The sequence below is a fragment of the Hemitrygon akajei genome, chromosome 16 (assembly GCF_048418815.1).
Source record: "Hemitrygon akajei chromosome 16, sHemAka1.3, whole genome shotgun sequence".
NCBI classification, from domain to species: Eukaryota; Metazoa; Chordata; class Chondrichthyes; order Myliobatiformes; family Dasyatidae; genus Hemitrygon; species Hemitrygon akajei.
Window position 1 is genome coordinate 29,998,925 of NC_133139.1, and position 25,404 is coordinate 30,024,328.

The 25,404-nt window shown below is 41.9% G+C and overlaps 1 protein-coding gene across 1 annotated transcript; it reads left to right on the forward strand.

The window, feature by feature from the left end:
* Nucleotides 1–24,972, forward strand: LOC140739917 (E3 ubiquitin/ISG15 ligase TRIM25-like). The gene is made up of 6 exons (XM_073068591.1): nt 1–586; nt 3,061–3,156; nt 7,355–7,588; nt 11,117–11,139; nt 15,149–15,294; nt 16,223–24,972. Exons 1-6 carry the CDS (start codon nt 23–25, stop codon nt 16,798–16,800), a joined length of 1,641 nt encoding a protein of 546 aa, XP_072924692.1. The 5' UTR covers nt 1–22; the 3' UTR covers nt 16,801–24,972.
* The last annotated feature ends 432 nt before the right edge of the window (nt 24,973–25,404 follow it).

Here is a 25,404-nt window from a genome sequence, read left to right on the forward strand (position 1 = left end):
TTTCAGTTTCCGCGCTGGAGCCATGGCGGAGTGTTTGCCGCCAGTGTGGTTGGAAGAGGAGTTGACCTGCCCGATCTGCCTGCAGATCTACACCGACCCGGTGATACTCAACTGCAAGCACAGCTTCTGCCACGCTTGCATCGAGGAGTCCTGGAGGGAGCCGGAGTCTGGCCTCTACTCCTGTCCGGAATGCAGGGCGAATTACAGGGAGAGGCCCGTCTTGAAGAGGAATTTCAAGCTGGCAAATATAGCTCAGAAATACCAGGCGGTGAACGGAACTCCGGTAGCTCTGCCCTGTAATTACTGCACCAAGAAAAAACTGTCAGCTGTTAAAACCTGCCTGAAGTGCGAGGCCTCGATGTGCGCCAAGCACCTCAAGCACCACAGGGAGAACGCTGTGTTCAAGAACCACCCTCTCATAGACCCCACTGCGGACATGTCTACATGGAAGTGCCTGGAGCACAAGAAGCTGCTGGAGATCTACTGCAAGGATGACAAAGTTTGCATCTGCTGCCTCTGCCCTGTGGTGGGGAAGCACAAGAACCACAACTGTGTCAGCATCAGTGAAGGGGAGCAGGAGCTGCGGGTATGCCCGGGGTTTTTATCTGTACGGGAGGGCCTCGTTCGGTAGCGATTTGCTGGCGTGCACAAAGCCAAGGGCCAGACTGGACATGCGGCCAGCCACTGCACCACTGCCAGATTAATTTTCAAAATCTGTAAATGACATTGAATGAAAATGTAATGTTTTTAGGCCACAAGCTAGTTTTGATCAGGTTTGCAATCCCCCCGGTACAGCCTATTCATCTGAAATGTCATTCAGGAATTTGCAGCTCCCATAAAATATCATTTTTAAATTAAGTGGCACAGTTAGTATCATTTCTCTTTTTATACTGCAGGCGGTTCTGATGTACCAGTGATGAGAGGCCATTAAGTAATCAAACATTTCACAGGAATCTAGTCTGTCAAAAAATTGCCACCGAGCTAAAGAAGAGTATTGGGACAGGACAAAGGGCCTTACAGGTGAAGCAGGAGGCTTGGAGGTAGGGGAACTTCCTGAGTTTGGGATGTTCACAGCCAGAAGTTAAAGGTGTAACTGGATGTATGTAATCCCACCCGATGCCTGATTGAATTTGTAATCCAGAAACTTGTTCAGGAGGTTTAGGAAGTAACTTCAGCTTTCAGGGTGGACTATGCCAGTGACCCAGAACAGATTTGCTGGTTGATGTGGAAAAGCTGGTGGTGCCTTCACTCTTATCCCAACCTCCACAAATAAGTTGTAAGTTTTAAACTAGATTTCCACTCAGCTTCACTTTCTTTCACTGACCAGCTCCAAACTGAACTAATAGGAACTCTCAGTTTTCTTGACCATTCGTATTCCAGTTTCCTGCTGTTACAAGCTGGATATAAACAAGTTCAGGTGTTTTTTTTAAAATCTCTGCCTCCTTCAGCAGATCCCCACGATGATCTTTCCATCTGAACATGACAGCTCCCACACCATTGTATTTCTTCCACACAGTATTGTATCAATAATCCTATTTAAATGTGACATTCTTAGTTATTACTTGGAAGTTGATTTAAGCAACCTGTCAGACGTAAGTTGCTTTTAGTGTTGTTCGCAAGAGCTAGTGGATAGATAGAGCAGTAAGCTACTAGAACTTGATGTTATATGAAGCATCTTTTATACAGCTGCTGAGAGTATATTGTACGCACGTACACACACACACACACACACACCACCCCCCCACCTGACCACCACTCCACTCCCTTTGCAATTTTTGCTTATTTCTTTCTCAATTCCTGCTAAAACATTGTTTACATTTATATCATTTATTATTATATTGTAATTTGCCCTTTACTGTTGTCTTGTTTATTAATTATTGTACTGTCTTGCACGGTTTTGTGCGCTTTATGTAGTCCCGTGTAGGTCTGAAGACTAATGTAGTTTTGTGTTGTTTCATGTAGTCTAGTGTAGTTTTGTGTTGTCTCACGTAGTCTAGTGTAGTTTTGTGTTGTTTCACATAGTCTAGTGTAGTTTTGTGTTGTTTCGTGTAACACCATGGTCCTGGAGGAACGTTGTTTCGTTTTTACTGTGTACTGTACCAGCAGTTATGGTTGAAATGACAGTGTAGTGCAAGTCCAGATCCAGCACTTTTGGTAAGGTTTTAAAAACATCTTTCCAAAAATTCTCCAACTTTATGTAAGACCAAAACATGTGAGTTAAAGTGGCCGCCTGACTCTATTTAAAGTGAGTTAAATAGATGAAGTATTTACCAGATGAAAAATTTTACTCCATTGATTCATAAATTCAATAACCATTTATAAATTGTATCTATTGATGCTTTTTGGAGTGGTTTAACCAAACTTATTTACGGCTATTTTTGGGATTATTCCATCGGAAGTAGGATATACTCCTGCTTCCGCTCAGCGGACCATAGACTTTTCAACCTTATTGGCTAGGAAAGCCACTTTACTTAAATGGAAGGACCCTAACCCTCCTACCGCCTTTTATTGGCTTTCCTCTATCATGTCCTGTTTAAGTCTAGAGAAAATAAGAAGTCATACATTGGACACATCCTTTAAATTTGAACAAATCTGGTGACCTTTTATTCAGTATTTTCATATGATCTGATTTTTGTACTGATTCTCTTCCAGCCATTTTTTCAGAACCTTGTATCTGATCAGAGAGTCTCTCTTCTCTTGGTTTTTCTCTCAGGATGGACTGCCCAGTCCTTTTTATTTCTGTTTAGAATAGTGGTTTTTTTTCCCTCTTCTATATAAAAATTTCTAATAGTCCTTCCTTTCTTCATAAATTGATGAGGAGAATTATACATTCTATATCAAATTCATATTTTGTAGATCAACACTATGTATGATTCTGATATTGTTTATTTTACCTTCTGTATGTACTGTTATTGACATATATACTGGAGATACTCTCCTCTTGTTTGTATACACACTTTTTTAAAAAAATCAATAAAAAGATTGAAAAAAGAAAAGATTCTCGCTTCTTCCTTCTCCACCTCTGCCTCAGATTTTTATTTATCTTAATTTATTTTTTAGGATCATTTGCAACAGCAGATAGAAAAGGTCCGGGCTAATACAACCACCATCCGGTCTGGCATTCTGCACCTCCAAGCACAGAGGGATAATGCACAGGTAAGTGTGTTTCCTGTGATTATCTTGGTGCTTTAAGTGGATTTGCTTGTGTTTGTCAGATGAGAATTGTCTATGTGAAAAGAGAAGATGCTGCAAATACTCAGCAGATCAGTCAGCATCCACGTAAAGAGAAACAGTTAATTCTTCAGATCAGCAATCCTTTGCTGGACCTCTGCCGGTTTCTCAGCACCCTGACCTGTTGAGTCTCTAGCATTTTCTGGTTTTATTTCAGACTTCCAGCACTTGCAATTTGTTGATTTTCATGAAAGACCCAGTGTGATACCATAAACACAAGAGATTCTGCAGATGCTGGAAATCCAGAGCAACACACACAAATTGCTGGAGGACTTCAGCAGGTCAGGCACTATCAATGGAAGTGGACTAACAGTAGATGATTCAGGCTGAGATCTTTTATCAGGACTGGAAAGGAAGGGGTGTGACGCCAGAATAAAAATGCCTTCATATCTAAAGTGGCGTTTTTGAAAGTCTGGCTGAAACCACACTGGAAAAATCAAACTAGTCCAAGATAAAGTGACTTAATCTCAATCACCAGAAGTTCTCCCCATTGTATATCTGGGAAGGCTTGTGTTAGTAGAGTCAGCAAAAATCTGCTACAGGCAAATGATGTTTTCTTAATCTGAACCAGTTATTTTTTTGAGATCATGGTGTAGTTTGACAAGAGGAATGCATCAGTTAGAAAGTGGCACTGTAGTGGAGTGGTTAGCATGATGCTTTACACTACCAGTGACCTGGGTTAAATTCCTGCTGCTGTCTGTAATACTTTCTCCCTGTAGAATGTGTGTGTTTCCTCTGGGTCTCCGGTTTCCTCCCACAGTCCAAAGACGTTTTGTTTTGGTAGGTTAATTGGTCATTGTAAATTGTCCTGTGATTAGGCTAGGATTAAATTGGGGGTTGCTGAGCAGTGCATCTCGAAGGGCCGGCTACTGGCAACGTAGAGAAATAATTATTTCAAGGACAAAATTTGAGGATCATAATAAGCTGTTATGTTTTGGAATATAGGTTTGGGGTCAGTTGGGCTCCCCGGCTTCGTTGTTAGGACATTGCTTTATTTTAATAAGTATTAAAATATGGATATCTGAATGCTGTGTCATTTTCAATACTTGGACATCATATAAATAGTGATTAGAATAGTGAGTGACTACAAGGGGATATAGTCTGTCAAGTTGGCCAGCAATACAGAAACCTGTAAAGAGATTCTGACAGAAAGGATGAAATGAGACAATATAGGTGCAGCAAAACAGTTTGAGAGTGTGCAAGAATAGAGGAACCTTTATGTAAAGGGACAATATAGTGGCATGGTAAATGGTGGAACGTCCTGTCAGGTATGTTCGGAACAGGCGCTACAACTGTGGCTGAACCTGGCCTGTTTCTGCTGTGTACTAGACTTCCTGGTGGTGGCTGCAATCTGTGGTAGAGCAGAAAGATAGGCCGAGAAATGTGGTTAGGCGCCACTGCTGCACATCCGAAAATCACTTCCTTCCGTCTTTCAAGGTTGAGTCATGCTGCTGTGGAAATACAGATCATCATTGGCCACACATTATCATTGCACAAATGAAGTGCGAGTGACCAGGAAATTAATTCACATCAGGCACTCCTGGAAGACAAGTTTTTATAATGTGGCAGCATTATCGAATGGAGGCGTCAGTGAGCAAGTTCCAGCCCAGAGCTGGGGACTGGATCCCCCCCTTTTTGTTAAACTTGCCTGTGCTCCATGGGTGTAACTCTTCCATGGTTGGAGTCAGCTTGATCTCCAACCACGCTCTTCTCTAAAGACATCAATCTCCAACCACTCTTACACCCATCGCCTGGGATCCAGTCTCCAGCTGTCTATCCCCTAACCCCTAAATACGTGGTCAATTCCAATATAGTTTACTCCAATATACTTACCAATATAATCATATACTTACAATATAATTTACTCCTTTACTCTCTGGAGAGAAGGAGGATGAGAGGAGACATGATAGAGGCGTACAAGATATTATGAGGAATAGATAGAGTGGACAGCCAGCGCCTCTTCCCCAGGGCACCACTGCTCAGTACAAGAGGACATGGCTTTAAGTTAAGGGGAGGGAAGTTCAAGGGGGATATTAGAGGAAGGTTTTTCACTCAGAGAGTGGTTGGTGCGTGGAATGCACTGCCTGAGTCAGTGGTGGAGGCAGATACACTAGTGAAGTTTAAGAGACTACTAGACAGGTATATGGAGGAATTTAAGATGAGGGGTTATATGGGAGGCAGAGTTTGAGAGTGGGCATAACATTGTGGGCTGCAGGGCCTGTAATATGCTGTACTATTCTATGTTCTATGTAATTCCCTTTGACCCCACATGACTCCAAGTCAACCCCAGCCTTCTCTGTCCCTTCCATTTGCTTCCTGCCCACCCATGCTGGTCCAGACCTGGCCTAGTTTTCTTTGTGCACTATGGAAAGTGTTGACTGGCAGCCAATGCCTTGGGGCTCGGAGAGTACTGAGCATCAGAGCAGTATTCCTGTGACTGAAGTGGCCTCTGACTAGTTGTGCTACAACCCTTTTCATGAATTTTTAATGGAGCAATCTCGATCATTGCGATGCTGACTGTCGACACCTACAGATTTCACTAAAAACAAACTTGCTTTTCAAAGAACTAAGAATATGTGATGAACTGATTTGTATGGATAGCATGCAAAGCAAAGTTTTTCCACTGTACCTCAGAACACATGACAATACTTAACCAACTTTCTTAATGTACAAATGTGATTGATAAGTTCGTGGCCTAAGGTAGATGGAGTCAATTTTAGAAAACCTAGCACATTTATTTTTCAACATAGTCCCCTCCTACATTTACACACTTAGTCCAGCGGTCATGGAGCATACGGATCTTGGACCTCCAGAAGGTGTCCACAGATGGGTGATTGATAAGTTTGTGGCCTAAGGTAGAAGGAGATGAGTTATTAACTTCAAACTTTCTGCGTACTCACTCAAAGAGTTGAACTGCACATGCATGCAAGGAGAGCTGTATAACTCATCTCCTTCTACCTTAGGCCACAAACTTATCAATCTCCCCATGCTGTGGACCACTTCTGGAGGTCCAAGACGCCGACTTCTATAAAGAAGGGATCCGTATGCTCCACGACCGCTGGACTAAGTGTGTAAATGTAGGAGGGGACTATGTTGAAAAATAAATGAGCTAGGTTTTCTAAAATTGACTCCTCTTGCCTTAGGCCACAAACTTAATCAATCACCCCATCGTATACTACTTTTTTCTACTTTTGTTTGTAATTTATTTATTGTTGCTTTAGAGTGCACGAAAGCTCCAGTAGGAAGTCGAGTTGGTTGCTTGGCTTTTCATTTTCTGCACTAGTTTTTCTGTTTGGCTGGAGGTTAGTGAATCTGTAGTGTTCACTGCCACTGACGGCTGTGGAGGCCAAGTCATTGAGAATATTTAAAATGGAGGTTGATGGGTCCCGACTGGTCAGAGTGGTAAAGGTTCCAGGGAGGAGGCAGGAGAAGAGGGATAATAAATTAGCTGTGTTAGAGTGGTGGAGCAGACTTGTTGTGCTGAAAGGCCTACTGTATCTTATGGTCTTGTAGCAGATCCTTCTGATCCAGTTACATCCATGTGATCAAACAACCTACTAACCCGTAAGTTTTTGGAACGTGGGAGGAAACTTGAGCACCCAGAGGAATCCCCCACGGTCGTAAGGAAAATTACAAACTCCTTGCAGACAGTGACAGAATTGAACCCTGGCTCACTGGCACTCTAATGGTTAAAGAGTTATTCTCTAACTCTTAAGTGGTTCTGCGGAAGTACTGCTCTAGTGGTTACGCTAACCACTGCGGTTATGCGCTGCTCATATACCTTGTTTGTTTACTCTTTCTGGTTTTGCAAATCTTTATGGGAGGGCAGAGTTGATAAATTACCTCGGGATGGGTATTATCGTACAACAGGAAAAGACTTTCCTCTTACAGGATTTGATCTCCACTTTTTCCTTTGTGTACTGTCTGGTGCAAATGCCACTCAGCACATTTGCATCTTTGTCAGACCTCAGATCTGCCCCGTTAGCCTGTTCTCCCACAAGTCATTCACAAGTAACATTTAGAGCACTAATCTAGGGGTTCTCTCAGTGCAGATTCTGTCAGGGAGAACATCTTGAAATCAAGTGGACGACAGTGTACTAACCGATGCATTTCCATTTAACAGAGCCTGATCAGAGAAAGCAAAGCCAAAGTTCAGGAGAGGTGTAATGCTCTGCGGAGTTACTTTGAAAATGAGGAAAAAGAAGCATTGAAGTATCTCGACATAGTCCAGAACCAGGTGACACAAGAAATTGATGCACAGATTTCTGCACTGGAAAACCAAATGGAACTTTTCGAGAAAAATATGGCTGATTTCAGTAATCTTTTAATGAAGATAGAAAAACTAGTTTTCATACAGGTAGTGGCATTTGCACTTTATTCTTCTTTGTGGATCAGAAACTGCAATTTTATGCTTTAACTTATTTTCCCTCAAAGTGAAGGTCCGGGCAAGGCATTAAGAGCATTTGTTTGTGGTCCACTTGTCTGCTTTTTATCTACTACACAAGGAGTTTATCTGTTTTAAAAAAAAGCTTCTTCTGCTTAGTAAGTTTAAGAGTTACAGAATAGTCCTTTTCTGGGCTGAAATGAAACAGCCTCGAGACCTATAATCGTTCCAGACAGGGCAAGGAAGAAATCATTTGAGATGCTTCTAATATTGGAAGGAGTTGACAGGATATTTAAGTCATGAATGGAAGTGAATCCAAAAGAAAAAAGGCACTTAAAAATATAATTTCAAAAATCAAACTGAATTAAAATCATTTACAGGAAACACAGACATAGGATATACAACACAGTACGAGTCCTTTGGCTTACAATGTTCTGCTGGCCTGTGTAAGCCTACTTCATGATCAATCTAACCCCATCTTCCGACAAAGCCCAGAGACCTCCATTTTACTTTAATCATGTACCTATCTAAATGGCCCTATTGTATCAGCCGCAACTTCCACTGCCAGCAGCACATTGCAAGGACTTACCATTCTCTGTGTTCAAAAAAAAACTCTGACATCTTCCCCTAAACTTTCTCTGCTCACCTTAAAAGAATGTCCTCTAATATTAGCCATTGCCTCTCTTGGAAAAAGGCACTGGCTGTCCATTCCACTCTGCCTTTTATAGTTTTATATACCTCTGTCAAGTCACCTCTCATTCTCCTTTGCTCTAAAGATAAAAGCCTAGCTTGCTCAACCTTTCCACATAAGACATGTCCTCTAGTCCAGGCAGCATCCTGGTTGCACCCTCTGAAGTTTCTACATCCTTCCTATGAGGCAAACAGAACTGAACACAACAAACGTTTACAAAATTTTCCTGCTTCCTCTTTAAATATAGTGAATTCTGGTTAGTTGGGACACATCAGGACCAGTACATTTTGGCCCAATTAAGTGGCTGCCCCAATTAGTCAAAATAGTTAAAAAGGTATAAAAAAAGACAAACTGCCATTTAACTGAGTAACAAATTAAATAAAATGCAGGACTAACTAGAACACTACCAGTGGTACTACAGTACTATAAAACTCTGTGTTGGTTCCTAATAGTTAATGACGGAGAAATTCATCTGGTGTCCAGGGAGGGGTAGTACCTCTGGTGAAGGGGCTTGTCCATTTTGGGGCAGCTCACTTACCTTTGGTTAGACGCTCAGCTCTCACCTGTGGCTCCAAGTAGTTGGCTGCATGCAACAGTGGCCACACCTTGGTACTCTGCTTCAACAGGAGGGTTCATGCAGGCGAAAGTAGCCGGTGGGCCTCATATCCCAGTAAACTAGGGGCATGATTGTCTTAGCGTGTGAAGTCAGCTCCAGCGCCATGGGCAGATGAGATCCAAGGAGGTGGTCCTGCAATGCTTCGTGGAGAGAGGAGGGCTTGATAAGGTGCAGAAGTCATCATGGTTATCCACTGCAACCAAGGAAGACCCTAGTTTGTGACAACTGCTCACACCACTAGACACAGAATTCTGAGGTCGCGAGAGTGGGACTGTTCCCTGATAACGGTTTTACCACTTTAAAAACTCTACCGCATAGGTTTCACTGTCATTGTCTGATACGACAGTCAGTCAACATGCTGCTGTGTTCTTTTGATTGACTTAAGTTAACAATGTTAGCACAGACACCTACTGCAGATAATGGGCTGCCTACATACAGTGCTTACAATTGTATCCTCCAAAGCTTCGTTTTCATTTTAGCATTCAAGGTGATTGTTGATACCTTCAAATCCTTTGTAGTTCCTAAATTGTTGAAGTAGTGAAATCATTTCATTTTTTCACCCCTGGCTGTTTCTGGCATCTGCAAGCCTGTATGCTTGAAATCACAGTGCGCAAAACAATTCTAAATTGTTGAACTGCTTATTTCTCGCCAACTGTCAGTGACAAACATCACTTTTTTAGAACCGAAGCACGCAACTGATGCTCATTGAAAATTGTTCGCCCTATGCGTGGTGTAGTGTCTAATGGCCACACAAGTTCATGTGACTGATGCTCATTAGAAGCTGTTTGGCAATGTCTCTTGTCCCAATTAAGCAGCACAGTGTCCCAAATAAACAAAGGGAATCACAATTATTTTCTCAGTTTTTGTTCTTTAAGAATTGCCCCAAAGCTGCCTTGGTTAACCAATGGCTCAACTAACCAGCATCCACTGTATTAAAATACTTTTTTATCAATAAATGGAGCACCAGCAGTATTCCCTTCTCTTTGGAAATGCTCAAAGTTATCAATGACCAAAGGCTTATCAGAAATCTGTTCTAAATTATTCACTGCAGACTTAACCAGAATCCATTGTACTCCAATGATCCAGCCTTCACAATCATCCAGGGTAACAAATTCCAGATATTCACCACCTCCTGTGAGAAGTGGTTGCAACTCACTTCCCTTGTAAACGGCAACCACATCTCCTTGTTCAAGTTCTGCCAGCAGTGGAAGTATGGGAAAAAGCCCAGTTGGGGGTTACAGACCTGGGATCAACTGGGATGTTCAGTGGGGAGTTGAATGCTGATTCGGAGAGATGAGTGTTGAGTTATGGAGAACGGGTGGGGATCTTAGATGAATAACATAAACCCCTTAATGATGAGGCCAGCTCATGGGATCTGTGGAACTGCTGCATCTGCCATATTCTTAAACTGAATTGTATCTTGGAACGTGGGCTTCTGATTTTCAGATATGGCTCCTCAGTTCTTGAGCTGCAAATGTCATGCCGGCAGAATGTTTGATTTTTGTTTTAGGAGTTAGAGCTTTGTTGAACCTTTTAGACGTGGTTTTTGGTGTCTGGCTATGATTCATTCTTACTTTCATTCTCACATCCAGATAGTCACTTCCCTTTCCATGGTGACATCTTGGCTTTTCCTTAAGGACCCATACTCGGGCCCCTTTTATTTCTTATCTTCATGTTACAACAGAATTTAGCATTAACATTGGATTACACACCAATTCCACAGATATTGTGCAACTCTAACTCAACAAAGCCTCTCTCGTTCACTTCTGTCCATCATCTGTTTCAACACTCTTCTGGAATGAAATACTGGGAAGATCAAAACCGTTGTCCTTGGTTGTGTTACAAGTTTTACTCCCCTCTTCCCCAGAACCATTCACAAATTTGAGAAAATATAAACATCTGACCACATAGTCATCAGTAAAGGTGTCTTTCTTCTGTCTGGCTGACTCACCCGTATCTCAGCTCCCGTTGAAATCATTATCCAGAGCTTTATTGCTTACAGACATCACGATTCCAATGCAATCCTGGGTATCAAGTGAGAGATTTCAGTGACTTGTTTGCACTTATGCTAAGTATATCCAAATGAAACCCCAATCATAAATTAATACCAGTTAGTTCTCCTTAATATAACTGTTTTATATTTTGATGAAGGTCTATAAATATTAAAGTTAATTATTTTATCTCATTGTTTCAGGGTTTTAATTCAATGAGAACAAGGTAAGTGAAATTATCTTTCCATTCAATTAAATTGCTTGGATCTCTAAAAAGTATTATGTAGCCATCAGTATAACCTATTATTTAAAGGTATTATTATACACACAGTGGTCACTTTGTTAGGTACAGAAATGGCAGCTAGCGTGGTCGCCTGCTGCTGTAGTCCATCCGCTTCAAGGTTCGACATATTGTGCATTCAGAGATGCTCTACTGCATAGCATTGTTGTAACGTGGTTATTTGAGTTGCTGTCGCCTTCCTGTCAGCTTGAACTAGTCTGGCCAATCTCCCAGCTCTCCAATTCACGCGGTGTTTTTGTCCACACAACTGCCACTCACTGGATGTTCTTGTCTTTTTTTCAAACACAATTCATTCTCTGTAAACTGTGTGTGAAAATCCCAGGAGGTCAGCGGTTTCTGAGATACTCGAATCACCCCATCTAGCACCAACACTTCACGATCAAAGTCACTTAGGTTACATTTCTTCCCCCTTTCTGGTTTGGGCCGAACAGCAAATGAACCTCTTGGACCATGCCTGCATGCTTTTATGCATAGAGTTGTTGCCACATGATTGGCTGATTAGATATTTGCATTAACGTGCAGGTGTACCTAATAAAGTGGCCACTGAGTGTATGTTACATGCTGCCAATTGTACTACCTCATATGGACAAGCTTTTGAAATAAAGTGTTGTATCAGTTAAGTAATCATATTCCCTCTTAAGAATCTGAACTTGCTGTATGAAGAATTTGTTCAATAAATGCAAGATGTAATTATTGTTGAATCAGGAACTTTTGGGTTGAAAGGTCACGACAGGAATCTTGGCTGACATTTAAGGTTGATTTTGAGAAGATGTTGATCGTGGTCAGAACTGCCTTTTTAGATGTTAAATCTCGCTGCCATTAACCATTTGCAATGATGGTTTGAGCATAGCTAATTCTTAACCTCATTCTGGCCAATATTTTATCCCTTAAATCCCCTGCACCCACTCCCATCAAATTAAAGATGCATTTTAAATAATAAGTAACAGTGGGTGAGGAAAAGAGTTCCAAATATTGATTTTGTTAGCCGTGTGATGAATAGGTAAATAAGCGAGAAGTCTTCAAGGGAGAAATTTGACTTTGGTTGTTCAAGGTAAACTCGTATGATTATTGGCTGCTGGATAGGCAAATAGTTCCTAAAGTGAGAAACTGAGTGAATGCCATTTCTGGCTGTCCTCATTTTGATAATTGTATAGTCTGGCCTGCTGGGCGTGTCCTATGTCCTACAGCCTTGCTGTTAACACCGCGTTGCACAGATAAAGAAGCATAATCTCCTTAACCTACCTTCACTGATGAATTTGGACTTGACTTATTAAAGCGATTCCTTTTCTTCTGCCCCGGTAGCCCTTCCCCAATGGCTTCTTTCCACTGAAGCAAACTTGTTTTGTCTCTCTCTCAGTTCTGAAACAAGTCCCGAAGCTAAAACGTTATCTGCTTCCTGTACCACAGGTGCTGCCTGACCTGCTGAGCATTTCATACCATTACTGAAGGCAGCGTTTTCCAGATTCCAACCATATGCTGCACTTTTTTTTTTTCTTATGCTACTCTTAATTCTCTTCCCCTTTATTTTGTTCCTGTGACTTTTCTCGTCCATCCACGGGAACAGCTTCCCCCTATTCACTGTGTCCAGACCCCTAGGCATTTGATTTATTTCCATCATATGTCCCCTCAGCCTTTCATCCTTCCTGTAAACCGAATTAAACACACTACTCCAGTTGTGTTTTGTATAGGTTCAGCAGATCTTCCCTGCTTTTATGTTCTCTGGCTCGATTAGTTAAACCTAGAATTGTGTATATCTTATCTCATTCTGCCCATTCACTGTTTTGTGCGCACACGTCCTCTCCCAGCTCCCTCTGCTTCTGTGCCCCTTTAAGGACAGTAGCCTTTATACCTCCTCTCCTCATCCTTCCTAGCAAACTCTATCACTCCCATTTCTCCGCATTTGCCCGCTCCACTGTTTCTATCCTGCTGTAGTTTATTACTTCCCGTTTTGCAGCCCACGAATCGAATTATGGCTTGTCATCCCTAGTGCTACGAAGTAATATAGACAGGAAGGACAGTGGCCCAGTAATGATCGCTGTAGAACCTCCCTTCAGTTCAAAAAACAACCATTCGAGGTTCAATGTAAGTTTTATTATCAAGGTACATATATGTCACCATATACAACCCTGAGATTCATTTTCTTGTGGGCATACTCACTAAATCTATAGAATAATAACCATAACTGAATCAGTGAAAGACCACCCAACTAGGGTGTTCATCCACAGTGCAGAAGACCACAAACTGAAAATACAAAAGGAAGCAATAATAATAATAAAAAAAAAGCAATAAATATCAAGAACATGAGATGAAGAGTCCTTGAAAATGAGTCCATTAGTTGTGGGAACATTTCAATGATGGGGTAAGTGAAGTTAAGTGAAACTACCCCTATTGTTTAAAGAGCCTGGTGGTTGTGGGGTAATAGCTGCTCCTGAACCCAGTGGTGCGAGTCCCGAGGCTCCTGTACCTGTTGCTTCATGGCAGCAGAGAGTAGAGAGCATGACCTGGGTGGTGGGGGTCCCTGATAATGGATGCTGCTTTCCTTTCTTTTATCAGTCTTTTAAATTGAGTTTCAAGTAGATAAACAGAACAATGATAATGATACAAAGAGATGGGGATTGCATTAATAAAGGTTAATGTATACAGAAACAGACTCCCGAGTAACATGCATAATCTAAGCCTCCCAAAAAACAAAATAAAAACAGAACAAACAAAAGCTGGGCTGTCATGTTTCATCGGTTAATATCGTTATTTGTCATGAACTCCGCTCCTCTAAACACAAACAAAAAGTTATTGAGAAGGATTCAGAAAAGGTCAGCTTACATCACATGAAAATGTTGAATAAATGGCCTTCACGTTTCTTCAAATTTAACCGAAGGGTCGATAGTGCCACTCCTAATTTTCTCCAAGTTTAAACATGTTATAGTTTGGGAAAACTATTGAAATGTAGTAGGGGGATTAGAATCTTTCCATTTAAATAAAATGGATCTTCTGGCTATTAATGTAACAAATGCAATCAAAGGCAAGCTGAAGGGGATAATTGACTCGAGTCCATCATTGGTAATCCAAAAATTGCAGTAATAGGATGAGGTTGTAAATCAATACGCAAAACTGCTGAAATAATATCAAAAATATCTTTCCAATATTTTCTAAAAGAGGGCAAGACCAGAACATATGTGTCAAGGAAGCTACTTCAGACTTACATCTGTCATAGACAGGATTTATACGACAATAAAAATGAGCTAACTTACCTTTGGACATATGGGCCCTATGAACCACCTTAAAATGTATCAAAGCGTGTCTAGCACACATTGAAGAAGTGTTAACTAGTTGGAGAATTTTCTCCCATTTCTCTATAGGTAAAGATACCTGAAGTTCTCTTTCCCATTCATTCTTAATTTTATCAGATGTACCTAGACGTATTTTCATAATCAGATCATAAATAATTGCTATTAAACTCTTCTGATAGGGGTTTAAACCTAAAATTATTTCTGTGACAGCATTTCATGTAGATGTGCTCAGTGGTGGAGAGGGCTTTACCTGTGATGTACTGGGCCATATCCATGACTTTCTGTAGGATTTTCTGTTCAAAGACATTGGTGTTACCATACTAAGCTGTGGTGCAGCTAGTCAGTATACTCTCTGCCACGCATCGATGAAGTTTGTCAGGGTTTCAGATGTTATGTTGAATCCCTGCAAACTCCTAAGGAAGTGGAAGTGCTGCCCTGCTTTCTTTGTAATTGTACTTAAGTGCTGGGTCCAGGACAGGAACAATGAAATAATAACACCACGTAATTTGAAGTTCCTAGTTCCAGCCCAACAGTTTTATAGTTGAATTTTGTGATGAGGTCCTCATTATTTACTCAATAAATAGGTTTCACTTAATTCTACAGTACACCCAAAATATTTTAGTATATCCTCTGCAATTTTTTTGTAGAATAAAAGAGGCATCTGAACCACTAGGGCCACAGCCTCCACCTCCTGATGTCAGTAAAATCACAGCAGATAAAGTAAACTGGATACAGAAGCAGTATGAACTGGTATCCCGGCTCGAAAAGGATCGAGACGTAATGGCATCTGTGTGTAAGTACAGTACTGCTTGTTCTGTGTTATGTGAAGTTTTCCAGTAAAACTGTATTTGGTTAAAACTGTGCTCCAGGAAAGTTACCGTGTTCTCTTTGTTAGTCCACTGTGCCAAAAAATAAAGTCCAGGGCAGTTTAAACACTGACATTTATTTCAGTCCTGTCCAGTTCAAACATAATGTTCTCTGCCCCTAGAGCAGGCAAATTCTGCTGTGGTTGTGAGGTGCTCTCTTGCCTGAGACGTTGTCCTTGTAGTACAGGCAGGGTGACTTAATTGCTCCCCGTTTCTGGCAACTGCATGGGGGTGCATTTAGCTGTGCCACAGCCTCATAGCACCAGAGACTTAAGTTCAATCCTGACCTCGGGGGCTCTCTGTGTGGAGTTTGTGTCGAGGATTTGCTGCTGCACAGTTGTGTTTCAATGAGACCAAAGATGTTATGTGCAGATGATCTGGGCCTGCACGTCCGGTCCGTACTCAGGCCTTGCTATTTTGGCTGTTGCAGTGATGGTGAAAGGAAACTCGGTTCACTGTGGACAGGGGAGAGTCAGAGTACCCCACATTGCTGGGAGAATATTGAATGGCTGGTATCATACATGAGCCATGCATGTGTAAGTGAATTTCTCTCCAGGGTGTATGCACCCACCCCCTTCCTCATTAATGTTCCTCGGGCACGTTCGGCATCTAGCAGGCAGAAGACCTGGGAGCAGTTTTGTAGCATTTCTCAAAGATGCACAGTCAGCATTGTGCTAATGTGGTAGAACTTTTAGGTCAGATTGTTGTCAAGCCTAGTCAAGTAGCCACTGCATTTAAATAAATCAGCAGCATTGATTTGAAGATTATATAAGGCAAGATTTCTGCACTGTTATGATGTGATGAGAAACGTTTTTCACAGGCGCATGATTTACTCGGGTGTTGCTTTGTTTGCAGACGGACAGACACCGACTCTAGATATGGAGACCGCTCATCGCAGTGTCCTTCTGTCAGACGATAGGCGGGTGGCTTCTGGATCCCGGTCCAGACAGCCCTACCCGCCCTCTCGGAAAAGATTTGACTGCTGGGGGCAGGTACTCTGCTCCGAGGAAATCAACGGCGGTCGCTGTTACTGGGAGGTGGACATTTCAGGAGTTCATGGCAGATGGGCGGTTGGGGTCTGTTACGGCAGCATAAAGCGAAAGGGGAGGAATAAGGAGTGTGTGCTGGGAGAGAACAATAAATCCTGGAGTGTGGGCTCTGGAAGCAGCAGTAGTTTTTGGAGCTACCTGTCAGGATCATGTTCAGTTGTCGCCCTACACAATGATAATGTTACAGATCTGACTGTTCCAATATTCTCTAAAGTGGGAGTCTTTGTAGACTTTGATGCTGGAATAATTTCATTTTACAGTGTATTGGACAGCAAACTAAACCTGATATGCACATTTCAGCAACAATCATTCTCTGAGTCTCTTTACCCAGCTCTGAAAGTTAGTGATTGGAATACATCACTGAGAATATGTTCTCTTAACTGAATAGTTGATCTTTTTTTAAAAAACCATTTTTTCCTTAAGGCTCTTTTATTAAAGTAGAAAACAAAGTAGGCTGGTTAATCCTTTTTGCATTGAACCTTGAAATGCAAGTTGGTAGGAGGTAAGAGTGGCCTTGTGCACTCCCCTCAGAATGAGTCCACCAACTCTGCACTGGGGGGCTCCCATTCTGTGGAAGAAATTCAATTCTGCAGGCGGCACATGCTTCATGGCATCTGCGATCATCGATAGGGGCTCAATACCCATTGCTGCCTGTAAGGAGTTTGTACGTTCTCCCAGTGACTGCATGGGTTTCTCCCTGGCACTCTGGTCTCCTCCCACATTCCAAAGACATACGATTAGGATTAGTGAGTTGTGAGCATCCTATGTTGATGCCGGAAGCATGGTAATACTTGTGGCTTCCCAGCACAATCCTTGCCGATTGATTTAATCCAAGCAGCACATTTCACTGTATTATGTTTTGATGTACTGTACATGTGACAAATAAAGCTAATCTTTTATCTTAAAAAAATGGGAAGTTTACCTAGCTACCAACAATATTCCAGGAAAACTTAGTTTAAAAGTTTCAAGTGTTGGAAGAGTTGGTAGTTACCTAATCAGTCAGCAGAATCTGGTTAAATATCTTGACCAAAAAATGTAAACCATGGAGATGATGTAGAGCAAATACTGATTCATTGCCAGCACTAGCCTCAGATTAACTATTTTTTATCACTTTTGTTTGAAATGGGAAGAGGAGATTACCCAAAGATGATTTTTGGTTTGGAACTCCATTAACATACAGAATGAATGATGGTTTGGAAGCTATTGTTCTAAGTTGGCAGTTCAATGCTGAACCTCTTCTGTTTCCACTTGGGTGGATCCCAGGTCTTCGGCCTTGTCTTGGATTCTTGTTCCACCATCTTCCATTGTATTTGTTCAAGTTTGCTATCTTAAATTCAAGTCTGTTGTATTTCAACCCTCCTGAACTTGTTGGTTTCTTTTGCTTGAGAACTTTCCACCCAGTTCTCCTTACAAATTCACCGTCTTTCCATTCAGGATTACTGCTGACTTCTTAGATGGCGAAATGTGACTTCCTCACTATCAAATGTCAATGTTACCTGTAGTGTGAGAGAGCTATCCTTGGATCACCTGCGGTTGTACCATCATCTGAGATCATGGCATTTTTTAGATTTCCACCATTCTTCCAGTCACTGCAGAGTTTAAATTGTACCAAAGTTCTCCAAAGCTTTGGCAAACTTGTCGCCATTACTTGTCTCTGAGCTATGGAGCAGGTCTTCACTGCTCTCTTGGCTTGGTCTCAAATGCCCTACTTTCCTGGCTGACTTGTTCTCTGTTGCCTCTCAGCAGTGTTAAATGTAGAGCTAGATATTCTATTTCCAGCTCCCTGAATCTACTTCTTTATGACCCACTGTCCATTGATCTAAGTGTAGCTGGCATATCTCCTAGAATTGCCTTTATTGGAGTCTTCCCTTCCTGTCCTGTTTTATCCTGCTCCCAGGCAAGGTTATCCTAAAACTGTTGCTACTTTGGTACCAAGAATAATTACTAAATGATATGATTTTAAGAAGGGTGGGGAGGAATTGATGAAAACGTGAGGAGAATAAAATGGAGTTAGTCTAGGGTTGGTATAGATGAATGGTTGATGGCTCGCCCAGACTTGGTAGATTGATGGGCCCGTTTCCGTATCTCTGAATGTACAGGAGGAGGCAGACCTGGGTTTCAGGTGCACATGTTTTCGAATATGATTTGACGGTTCACAAAGTAGTGAATAAAATGGGCTGGGTTTTAATTACAAGTTTGGAGAACCACAGCCAGGAAAAAGTGCTAATTGTCTTAATGAAAGGACCCTCTAGATCGGCTGTAAGGTATCCAATTCTGGGTACCACACCGTAGGAAGAATGAGAATGTTTTAGAGAGGATCCAGGGAGATTTATTAGAAAGGTTCAGAAATGAGGGGTTGTAATGATGTGAGTAGACTGTAGAAGCTCAGAGAAAAGGTAGCTAGAAGGATAAATGATAAAATGCTTAAAACCTTTTAAGAGTTCAGACATAAATAAAGAGAAACTTTCCAGTGGCTGAAGTGCCAATAAGCAAAGGCTGTGGGTTTAGAGCCATTGGCAGAGAACGTGCTGAGTGGGTCCCGGTGGACACAGATTCAGATGCACCTTTCAGTAGGAAAGTGAATAAATACTTGAAAGAGAAGATATGCAGCAACAGGAGAACGAATGGGATCAGGGACTAACTGGGTTACGGTGTTCGTGGGCTGATGTAGGATTCAGCGTTCATTTATCCACCCGATGACTCCGATCACCAGTTGTTGTACTGTGTAATTATCTCCATGCTATCAAAATGAATGACTCACTGACGTCACAGCTTGATCACGACTCCTTCAACTGAATACCAGACCGATTGAAGTGAACATCGTTGACCTCTGCTTTTAAATTGCTCCATTGCCATTGGGCACGATCCTTCACTTTGATACCCAATTCACTTTGTGTGATTTCTTAACGTCCTGATTAATCAGGAATGAACTTTCCCATCACGGAAACTGCTAATTTCCTCCTTCCTGGCAGCTTTTTCCTCTGTTGTACTTCAGCCCATTCTTAAAATATTTTCATTCAGATAACGTGAATGAGAAGGAGACCATTTGACTTTAGGCAAATATTGTTGGTCTGGTCAAGAAGTGGAGGGAGAAGCAACAATGCAAGAGAATACAAAATAAATGGAAGAATATATTTGCTTAGTGTGGAGGGAAAAGATACCTGGAATGTGCACCCTCATATCCTTAAAGGTAGTAGGACAAGTATATGGTTTCTAAAAAAAGTATGTGATGCTGTCCTTAATTAACTGAAGCACTGAATCCATAGTCAGGATTCTGAAGAAAAGCTTGTAGTTTATGTTTGTTAGGCCACAGGTTGAGTAAAGTGCACACTTCTGGCCAGCATATTACAGAATAGATGATATTGGAGAGGGTGCAGTGAAGATGTATGATGATGTTTCCAGTGCTGGAACAAAATAGTTTTGAGGAAAGTTGAAATATGCTGGGGAATACTTGGACCAGAAGAAGAATAGATGGTCTTAATCGATGTATACCAAATCATGAAGAGCCTCAAAAGAATTAAGTTGGAAAATTGGAGCGGATGGGCTATAAATCAGGGGTTAGATTCAGATAATTGGTGGAAGGATTAGAGGAAAAGGTGGAATTGGAGAAAAGCACTTTTCAGTAAAGAGAACGCAGGGTTCTGAAACTTATCGCCGGAAAGGTTGGTTTGGGGGGAGGGGGGTGTGGGGTGGAGTGCAGAAATTCTGTTTACATTTAAAAAGTATCTGAATGTGTACCAGAATAACTGTTACCTGCAGACTAGTAGAAGGAATGTTGGATTGTGAGATTAGCTTGGATGATTTTTTTTTGACTGGCAAGGACACAAAAGCCTCCCTTTGCATCATAAATGTTCTGTGACTTCTATCAGTCTATATCTGCCTGTGGAATAACAGTGCAGCTCTATTTTAACCTCTTTGAAGGAGCATGAGGATTTGTTAATTGGAATTTTTTGTTTGCTATTCTTGTTGGTGAACAGCAGAGGGCGGTGTTGCTTCTCTAAACTTGTTTTAACTAGTCTAAGTAACATTGAACTGTTTAAGTGGCGACCACTGCTGTCACCCAAAGTGGCATTTGTTTTTTTCCCCCCTCATTTGCTAATGTAAGTTGTGCCTGAATTAAATGCAGACACTCTGGATATCATTGTAGCCTTATTTTAAAGGAAATATTAACTGCTCTAAGGATATATAATGCTACCTGCCATTAATGTCCAGAGATGTACTATAAAGTAGGCTGTCAGTAAAGAAACCAAGAAAGAAATTAAATGAAAAACTTCAGGTCATAAGATTTTAAGAATGAGCATATACAGCAGATTCTAATTAATTGGGACACCTACATTTTGGTAAGTTGCTGCCACATTTAAGACTTAAGGTTGTTTAAAGTCATTTTCAGTGTAAAGGAGGACAAAGTACCGGTAATTGTTAGTCTGGATCCGATGCCGCACAAAGAACAACACAATAATAATTTTAAAAATACAATAAATATAAATACATAAAATAGCTTGTATATATAGATTAATCGTATGTCCATAAAGTGACACCAGGCACAGGAAACGATTAAGTAGTGGTTAGGGGTGTGGAAGGGTGGGTTAGTAGGTGGAGGTGTTGATCAGCCTTACTGTTTGGGGTATGTAATTTTATGAGTGTCTGGTAGTCCTGGTGTTGCTACGCAGCCTCCTGCCTGATAGGAGTGGAACGAACAGTCTACGATCAGGGTCGGGGTGGAGCGGGAACCTTCATGATGTTACTGACCCTTTTCCAGCATCTTTCTAGTATGCATGCCCTTGATGCTGGGTAGGCTGGTGCCGCTGATGCAACAGGCATTTTTGACTACCCATTATAAAACCCTTTTGTCCGCCGCAGTGCAGTTTCCATTCCATGAATGATGCAGCATGTTTGGATGCCCTCTACTGCGTATCTGACGCATGATATGAGACATGCTCTGTTCTTCAGCCTCCTCAGAAAGTAGAGGCGTTGGTGAGCTTTCCTGATTGTGTAGAATGTGTCCTGGTAGCATGAGAGTTGTGCACTGCCGGGAGATTAAAACTGCTCGCAGTTTCCGCTGCTGAACCGCCAGTGTAAAGAGGGGTGTGGGTGGAGCGAGTTCTCCTGAAGTCGTTAACCATCTCGTTTGTCTTGTTGACATTTGCCTGTCACCAGGTCTCGAGCTCTTCCACCTCCTCTCTGTAGGCTGTCTCATGACTGTTGGTGATGAGTCCCACAACTGTCCTGTCATCGATCAACTTGGCAATGTGATTGCCCGTGTATTTGGTCATACGGTCACGTGTACAACAGTGGGCGCAGCACAAGGCCCTGGGGGGCACCTGTGTTGAGGATGGGGAGGGAGGAGCAGTTGTGTATCCTGACTAACTGAGGTCCGTTGGTTAGGAAGTCCCAACAGTGGGGCATTTAGACCGAGGAGTTTGTTCACCAAGGTCTGTGAGACAGTAGTGTTGGATGCCCAGATGAAATCCAGGAACTGCTTTCTGACGTTTATGTCCTTGTTTTCTAGGTGTGTCAGGGCCAGGTGCGTGACAGATGCTGTGTTGGTGGGGGTCCAGTGTGGCAGGAATAGAGTTTGTGATGTGTACTATTATTAGCCGTTCAAAGCACTTCATGATGATTGGCGTCAGTTGCACTGGTGGTGGTTGTTCAGTTCTGAAGGTGTAGAGTTTCTTTGGTACAGGGGTGATGGTGGCTAACTTGAAGCATGTGGGGACAGCAGCCTGGATGAGTGACGTGCTGAAGATGTCAGTGAGCTGGTGTGCACACTCCCTGAGTGCTCAGCCAGGGATGTTGTCTGGCCCAGCGGCCTTACAGGAGTTGACTCTGTAGAGTTCTGTTGTCTGCTGCTGTTACAGATGGTGGCTGCTCACTTGGGAGGAGGGTAGCTGTCGTGGCTGGTGTTGTGTTGCATTCCTCGAAGCGTGCATAAAAGTTGTTTAGGGTGTCAGGGAGGGAAGCGTCACTAGCGATTTTACTTGTGTAGTCAGTAATACCCTTGATAGCCAGCCACAGGTGCCGGGGATCATTATTAGATAGGTGTTCCTGAATTTTTGAGCATAGGTGGTCTCTGCCCTCTTGATGCCTACAATGAGATTTCCCCTGGCTGTTCTGTCAGAAGGATTGCAGGCAGCGCCCCGGGCTTTTAGTAGGGAGCACATCTCAGTATTCAGCCAGGGGTTCTGCTTGGGCTGTGAGCTAAACCGTTCTTGAAGTACTAACGTCGTCTATGAACTTACTGATGTAGCTGGTGTATAGATGAGGCCTATTCCTCAAGGTCTGTCTCTTCTGTATCTGTGGGGGCCTCTTTGAACATCTCCCAGTTAGTCTATTTGGAATAGTCCTGAAGCATTGGGATTACCTAATTAGGTGATGGTCCTCTTGTTTCTCCAAGTTTCATGGAAGCCGGTTTCATGGAAATAGATAAAAATGTATTAAAAAAAAACCTCAAACTACCATTTAACTGAGTAGCACGTCAAGTATTTAAATGAAATACAAATTGAGTTAGAACAGTACCAATACTACTGCAGTACTATAAAAATGTGTGTTAGTTCCTAATAGTTATCGATGTAGGAATTCATCCCATATACACTGCCATGTTCCTTTGATTGACTAAATGAACAAAATCAGTGCAGACACCTAGTGCTGTTAATGGACTGCCTTCATTGCCGTCCAGCATGAAGTAGCGTCATCATCCAACAGTACCTTTCCTGCCATCCTGTGTAGTCACTAGCTCAAGTGCAGGCAGTAGTGTAAACTTTTTTTCTTTTGGTTAGTGTAGATTCTTCTCCTGGCATCTTGGCCAGGATCTGAAATTTTTAGAAGACAAAATGATCAAAAGTCGTTGCTTTTGGAATCGGTATCCATTGGCCCAAATGGAAAAACGCAACACAAGCGCAGGCAACTGACACAGTTTAAAAACAGTTTTCTCTAAGCACAGTGTACTGTCTAATGGCCACACAAGTGCACCTGGCTGTCGCTACTTAGAAGTAGTTTGGCAGTAGTCTCCTATCCCAAATAAGCGGCATAGTGTCCCAAATATACACAGGGAATCCCGGCTGTTTTAAAGATCAGTTCTTGTTCTTTAAGAGTTGTCCCAAATAAGTGGCTGTCAATTAACTGATGGCCTAATTAACCAGAATCCTGTATATTTAATGCTTAGATTCACTATTTATATTTTAATACAATATTTGCTTTTGTTTAAGGAAACTAATGCCCAAATAAAGGTGGTGCAGTCTGATAGGTCACACAGCTGTCTTCACTTGCAATTACACCATAAATCTGTAGCACATTATCATTTGCTGCTGCCTACTGTAAGACATGAGAGATGCAATGTGTCCCATTCACCATCTGGGTTGACGTATCCCCTGTTTGTATTGCAACTGACAATTTCACCTGCTAGCTTGGCATTACCTTTGGCACGAGTCCTGTAGTCAGGAGGATATGGCTATTGATCCAGCAAGAAATATTTGTTCTTCTCATTTTTCTAACCGTGAACCACCTGTCAAGCTGGGTGTCTGTCAATGTGCCGAGAGCACATCTTCTCTGCCTAAAATCTCATGGGTTTTTAGCAGGCACTGCACCAGAGGTTTGTTCTGGAATGGTATTATTCCCATTTGAGGATCTTAAAACATGACCAGCAGCTCTGTTTGTTTATTCCACTTACTGAAGAAACAGAAGAGATCCCCTCTCCAACGTAACTTCCTCATCTCTGGCATCACTTTCTCTCTTACTCCTAATCTATCAGGATAAACTAAACAGGATAGTCATATGGCTGCTTACATCTAGTAAGTCTGCAGTGTCTACCTAACCTCGCATCATCTCCAATTTAAATCTGTGGGCGATTAGAATACTGAATGACAGGAAAGGGGATTCAAAACTTGCTCTTCCCTCCAGTTAAAATACAGTCATTAGAGATTGTCTCCAACATTCTGCCTGCCTGGGGACCAATGATAAGTGAACCCCTCCCTTACTGAGGAACAGCCTCGTGCTCTCTTCATCAACTGTAGGCTTCCCGTATGTTGTTTGGGATGTGTTTAAGCCTTGGGGCAATCGATAACTGTTCATGTTACACGTGGCAGCCTTGTAAACAAATTATTTCTGAATATATTTATGATGGTGCTAAAGAACAACTTAAGTACTCAAGATTTATGAAATATCAATTATTTTATGACATTTAATTTCTGCATAAAGTGCATGTTGCTGCATGTTCTATTTTTATATGTTGCTTCTGGTCAGTGGTGAACTCAGAGCGTGGCTGTCTGATGTATGAGTCTCTCCGCGGGAGATACTCAGCAGTTCCATTTCTCCACTGTTCATGGAAGTTTTCTTATGAAAAAAATATTTCTTTATATACATTTTTAAAGATAGCACTGTTTGAAAAAATGCTGAAATGTTTATGATACAGACAGTACGATCAATAGCTAAGCCACTCTGTTGCTGATTGTCAGCAGATATCAATGTTACACTGTAGGTAAGCTGTTCACTCGAGCAACACGATGGGAGATGACCATAAAAAGTCAAAATAAATATGCTGAGAACGTGATGTGTTTCTGACACCAGCCTCTGTGGTTTTTATAAGTTGGTATACAGAGGAGCCGGTCTCTTCGTAAGACTGATCAGTAGACTGTCCGTGTACGCCACCACAAGCACAGAAATAAACACAGTGGAATTGGGTAAAGCCATTTCATTATCCTCAGGGATATTTGTAGCAAAATGTTTTTTTTCTCTGATGGAAATTATGCACGAGTTATTTAAAAGATTTCTACCAGACCGAGGCAGAGAATCCAAGAATATTTAAAGGAATAAAAGTTTGTGCTTTACCCCTGTTCCTGGTGGTTGAGCTGTTGTAAGCCAGTGCTGTACGAACATGCAGCTGATGTTTCCTGTTTTCGTGGAATCATAGAAGACTCCAGCACAGAAATAAGCCCCTCAGCCCATCTAGTCCGGGCTGAACTATTACTCTGCTTAGTCTCATCAATCTGCAGT